At 45.2% G+C, this 5,588-nt stretch overlaps 1 protein-coding gene across 1 annotated transcript; it reads left to right on the top strand.

Annotated features, from left to right (window-relative positions):
* The first annotated feature begins 789 nt into the window (after positions 1-789).
* On the top strand, positions 790-3,860 carry RPL7 (ribosomal protein L7). Its single transcript, XM_079796658.1, has 7 exons — positions 790-917; positions 1,615-1,726; positions 2,017-2,183; positions 2,732-2,869; positions 2,990-3,099; positions 3,298-3,507; positions 3,794-3,860. The coding sequence occupies exons 1-6, from the start codon at positions 904-906 to the stop codon at positions 3,504-3,506; spliced, it is 750 nt and encodes a 249-aa protein (XP_079652784.1). The 5' UTR covers positions 790-903; the 3' UTR covers position 3,507; positions 3,794-3,860.
* The last annotated feature ends 1,728 nt before the right edge of the window (positions 3,861-5,588 follow it).

Here is a 5,588-nt window from a genome sequence, read left to right as displayed (position 1 = left end):
CCCGGGCGCACCCCGCCCCCGGCCCAGCCCCCCGCCCGCCCGCAGTCCGCTGAACCGCGGCGGGGCAGCCCCTCTCACATGGCCGTGGCCGCAGCCTCCAGCCCTCCTCGCACCTCCCTTCGCGGCTCACGCCCCCTGCCGTGGGGTGTCCGGGCCTCCGCCTGCCAGGCCCGGCAGTCGGCAGCGCCGCGGCCATCCTGCTCCGGGCGTCCGATCCTCGCTGTGCCCCTCTCGCCACTTTCATGAAGCAGGTCATTCTGGACGGCTCCGCCTGCAATCAGGCGCTGCGGAAGACAGCCCTTCAGGCTGGAGGAACGGAAGGACCTCCGCCGCGCGGCAACTGGGGCGCTGGAGGCTGTGACTGGGGTTGGCAGAGAGCCGAAAAGGTGCTTAAAGCCGGTTCTCGGGAGCGACTTGGGATCTCAGCTAACACTTTGCATCGTGGGCCAAAAGAGTCCCATTTTCCCTGACTGGAACCACCACCGTGGTGGCTGCCTGCTGTCCTTGCCAAATGTCGCCCGCCCGCCGGGCAGGCAGTGGGACTGATGCATGCTGGGATTTGTAGTTCGCACCCGTGGCGTGTCATTTGCATTCATTTACTGGGTGGAATTTGACCCGCACCGGGTTAACGCACCCTAAGGACTAGTCAAGGTGTCAGCACTCCTTGCTCGCATATTGATTAAAGAGTTTAATCAATACATATTTTCCCCATACAACTTGTATCCTAAACTTGACCCTAAGAGACTGAATCAGGAATTTCTTAATTTTGCGTTTGCAGGGCGTGTTCTCAGTTTTGAGTTCTTTTCTGGCTCATCCTGGGACACCTATGAGTCCTGGGGCTTCACGCGTCGTCTTTAAGTGAACAGTGCGCATGCGCCACCTTCCTCTTTTCCGGCTGGAACCATGGAGGGTGCAGAGTAAGTGGCTCTTCCTCTCCTCGAGAATCCTCTTCCATCCCCGAAACCGGAGACCTTTTGTCCCACTTTCCCCCGGTCCAACTGCGCCCTGTACCTTTGCCTGCTTACCTGTGTGTTTGTGACGTTTTGTGGCCTTGGCGGAGGCCGCCGGCTGGCAGGGGATGCAGGCAGCCTTGGGGCGGAGGTTTGGGGAGTTGTTGGGAACGAGGCGAAGTGTGAGAGCTGACTATGTGCGGAATCGGCCGGTTGTCCGCCCCTCAGTTTTGTGAGGGAGGCCCAGAACCTCTGAATTGGGTTGGTCCTTGTCTGGTACTTGATCTCGGCGTCCCTGCCGTCAGTCCTTTGCTTCCAGCATGTGGCGCTTGAGGCCTGGGCAGGGGTGATGGGATTTTTTTTTTTTTCTGGGGTTATTTGCTGAGGAGCCTAAGCCCTCGTTAACAGCCTAGGGATCCCTGTCTTTTGTTAACTCTGCTGTGGATATTTTTATTGTGCGAGGCTGGGACCGGGCGTGGATTAGCCGTGAGTTTCCGTCTTAAAGGTAAATAGCATAGAAATTGCCTAAAATCCCATCGCCGCTGAGAGCAGCTGAAGGTACACACGTTAGAGCCAGTGACAGTAGTTCTGTTAAGTGCTCGGCCAGAACGGGCGTACTGCGGGGCTGTGAGCTTTATGAACAATTAATGCTTGCTAATGCCAGAGAGAAGAAGAAGAAGAAGGTTCCTGCTGTGCCAGAAACCCTCAAGAAAAAGCGAAGGAATTTCGCAGAGCTGAAGATCAAGCGCCTGAGAAAGAAGTTTGCCCAGAAGATGGTAAGTAAACTTTTTTTATTCTTTAAGACACCGTGTAAGAAGAGGCTTTGGGGTGGCAAGCAAGGAGGGTGTTCTTTGCAAGGTTTGTTTACGTCACCTGGCCTACCGGTGAGCTTAGTGAGCGCCTCAAAGTGACATCGCAAATGGAGGTGGCATCTGCTTTTGGGAATGTTAATGCAAACTGGCAAGAAAGGAAAAAAAAGTTTCAAGGGAGGATTCGTTTTCTTTAGAACTGGTCTTGGTCATTGTGTTTGGAGCTAAAAATCAGATGAATACTCCTTGTTTTTCAGCTTCGAAAGGCAAGAAGGAAGCTCATCTATGAAAAAGCTAAGCACTATCACAAGGAATACAGGCAGATGTACAGAACGGAGATTCGAATGGCTAGGATGGCAAGAAAAGCTGGCAACTTCTACGTACCTGCCGAACCCAAATTGGCATTTGTCATCAGGATCAGAGGGTACGTTCATGTTTTTGCTTGTTTGTTTTTGCTGCAGTCTGATTTTGAAGCGAAAAACTGCAATCTCAGAAAAATGGGACATTACTTTTGGAGGCCTTGGTTTTGGAATAAAATTACTTTGGGGGTAGCTTGAACAAGGGGGGATTATTGTAATGGTTTAGCTGTGAGACCTGTGCCCCAAAGTCCTTATCCATTCTCTAATTGAGCACTGGCCTTGAGTTCAGGGTCCTGGAGATGAAGAGTAGTTAAAATGTAGCCTCCTAAGTGTTATAACATGTTTACAGAACTGGGAAGTGGGGGGAGGGTCGGGGGGAGTTTAAATGTCATAGGTATGTGTCCAAAGGCAGTTTACTTGGGGAGGGGGCAAGTTGGGAGAGGTGGTAGAAAAATTTAGCTAAATAAGGAAAAACCAGTGATCTTTGTAACAGGAGAGGATTCCTGTCTATCTAGGTGGACTTGTGTTGTCCAAAATTGTAATGGCTTCCTGCCCTTCATTAATAAACATTCCTATAAAAAGCCAAGTGAAATTGTTGGTCTGTTCACTGCAGTATCAATGGGGTGAGCCCAAAGGTCCGAAAAGTGCTGCAGCTTCTTCGCCTTCGCCAGATCTTCAACGGCACCTTTGTGAAGCTCAACAAGGCTTCCATTAACATGCTGAGGATCGTGGAGCCGTACATTGCTTGGGGGTAAGTCTGCCTTCTTTGATTTCTGTCGGGTCAGTTGGTTATGTTAGCAAGATGAATTTTCGGTGTTTTGACAGCAGTAACCTTATTCTTTGGTCATTTACATCTGCTTTCATATTTCAGGTACCCAAACCTGAAGTCGGTAAATGAATTGATCTACAAGCGTGGTTATGGCAAAATCAACAAAAAACGAATTGCCCTGACAGATAACTCATTGATTGCTCGATCTCTTGGTAGGTTCTGCCTTTTGGGGGGAAAGTTTGCTATTAGACAGAGTTAGTATTTTCTGGCGTCTTGTGGCCCTGCGTTTTTCTCTTTTTACTCTTGATTTAACTATATATTACAGCCTATAATTGTGTTTGTTCGGTGCCTTACAATTTAGTAATCTTTTTAAAAAGTAACAATTGTTATCTTAACCTTAAAATGTTCAGGTAAATATGGCATCATCTGCATGGAAGATCTGATTCACGAGATCTACACTGTGGGAAAGCACTTCAAAGAAGTGAACAACTTCCTGTGGCCCTTCAAGTTGTCTTCCCCTCGGGGCGGGATGAAGAAGAAGACCACCCATTTTGTAGAAGGGGGAGATGCTGGGAACAGGGAAGACCAGATCAACAGGCTTATCAGAAGGATGAACTAAGGTGAGCATCTACGAGAGGCGTTGACTCAATACTCAGTAAATGGGGTGCAGTCTCACATACTTTCCCTCTAAATGTTGGTGAGGGTTTGGTTTGAGTTCTCATACATTTAGTGGGGTTGCAGTTGGCTTGGTTACTCCTTTTGAGGATATTTATGGAGGGGGCGAAGATCTGGTTTTTTTCTATTTAAAAATGGAAACTGAATTGGTACTTTCATAACTTACTGATTTATGTTAATTTCTAGCTATTGAGGTGGTTTCTTTAATGGTTTTTTGTTTTTCCCTTTCAGGTATCTACCATGGTTATTTTTGTAATCTGGTCAGTTAATAAACTATGAGTTCTTCAAAATTGAAGCATATTGTTGTCTTGGTGAGTTTTTTTGTTAGCCTGCGTGAGCTCACCTCCGCTGTCCCTTAACTATCAGCAAATTTCAGTATGTGATAAAGTTAAGCCAAATCAACAGCCATTGCATCCAAAACTAGGGTTCAGTTTGTATCTTGTGAAAAACACTTATTGGGTTTAAGTAAGGACTTTTCTGTGCAAAAGAGGCATCTTAATTTTTTTACTTTTGAGTTGTGCCATTGAGTTTGCCAAAACTAGTTTACTAAGAAAGTTTACTTCGCAGGCCTTTGTGCATGATTTACAGGTATGGTGTAATAAAAGCAGTTTACATATTAAAATATTGATGAAATTCCGTTTTCTCGGGCTTTGGCTTGCCTATAAAGTATTATGTAAATGTGGTTTCCTTTGTTTTTCTTCTTTTGTATCTTTTGTCCATATGTCAGTAAGTTTTTCATTACATATATTATGGCTCTAGCCGGTTTGGGTCAGTGGATAGAGCGTCGGCCTTCGGACCAAAGGGTCTCGGGCTCGATTCTGGTAAGGACATGTACCTCGGTTGCAGGCTCCTCCCCAACCCAGGCCATGGTCTGGGCTCGTGCAGGAGGCAACCAGTTGATGTCTTTCCCTCTCTCTTCCACTCTCTAATATCAATGGGAAAATATCCTCTGGTGAGGATTAAAATATATATATAACGTATATATTATGAAGGAAGAAATGAAATTAGTGTCTATTGATAATAGTTACTTTGGAGCACCTAAAGCACTGCTAATGAAACTAGTGAATATAACTTTAAATGATAAGTGTTGGTATTTTATTTATTTATTTATTTATTCTCCAAAATATTTGAGAGAGAAATATCAATGATGAGAGAATCATTGCCTGGCTGCTTCCTGCAGGCCCCATGCTGGGGATCGAGCCCACAACCTGGGCATGTGCCCTGACCAGGAATTGAACGGTGACCTGCATCATATCGAAGCTCAACCACTGAGCCACACCAGCTGGGCAGTTTTGGTATTTTATAAGAAACATTCCTCTATGGTTTATGTATCATCTTGTCTGGTTAATGAACTGACAGTTTTAAGTGTAGAGTGTAACATGAAATACGTATAATAAAAGTTACAGTTTTTGTCATCTCATTGATGTGCCAAGGGTATGATGTATATGAAACACATGCCCTGTTCTTGTGACACTTTTGCACCAGAATCGTTACTTTTTAGTATTCGAAAGTTGCTAGATAAATACATTTAAGAATTTCTTTAAATTCTTTGGTCTTGGAAGCTGTTTCTCTGGACTAGTGAATTTAGGGTCAATGAACTCGAGAGAAATTAAAGTTAAGGTCCTTTCAGTGATAGATGTCTGAGTATACCTGTGTTGCAGGAAATTCAGTGTCTTAGTACTGACAGTTGGGTCACTACAAAAAAATTAACCAATGTACATTAATTTCTAGGTGGTGCCTAAGAGTCTGAGTTTTGAAATTACCATTTTGTTTTGCTGCTTAAGTAGATAGAGTCCCAGTCCCCCAGCCTTTGCTCATCCAGTATCCTGAAAGGTAGAAAGTGGCTCTGAAGAAAAAACGCATAAGTGTAATAAAGTTGTACAGATGGCATATTGCTAACTATCTAGGCATGGGAAAGTAAGTGTTGGAGGAATTGGGGTAGTAATAAATAGAAGTGGCACTTTATATATGGGTGATGGCATTTAACACAGCTTTTTTTTTTTAATCTTCACCTGAGGATATTTTT

This window comes from Cnephaeus nilssonii (assembly GCF_951640355.1).
Source record: "Cnephaeus nilssonii genome assembly, chromosome: 18".
NCBI lineage: Eukaryota > Metazoa > Chordata > Mammalia > Chiroptera > Vespertilionidae > Cnephaeus > Cnephaeus nilssonii.
The sequence above is the reverse complement of the archived record's forward strand: the minus strand, read 5'-3'. Positions and strand labels throughout refer to the sequence as shown.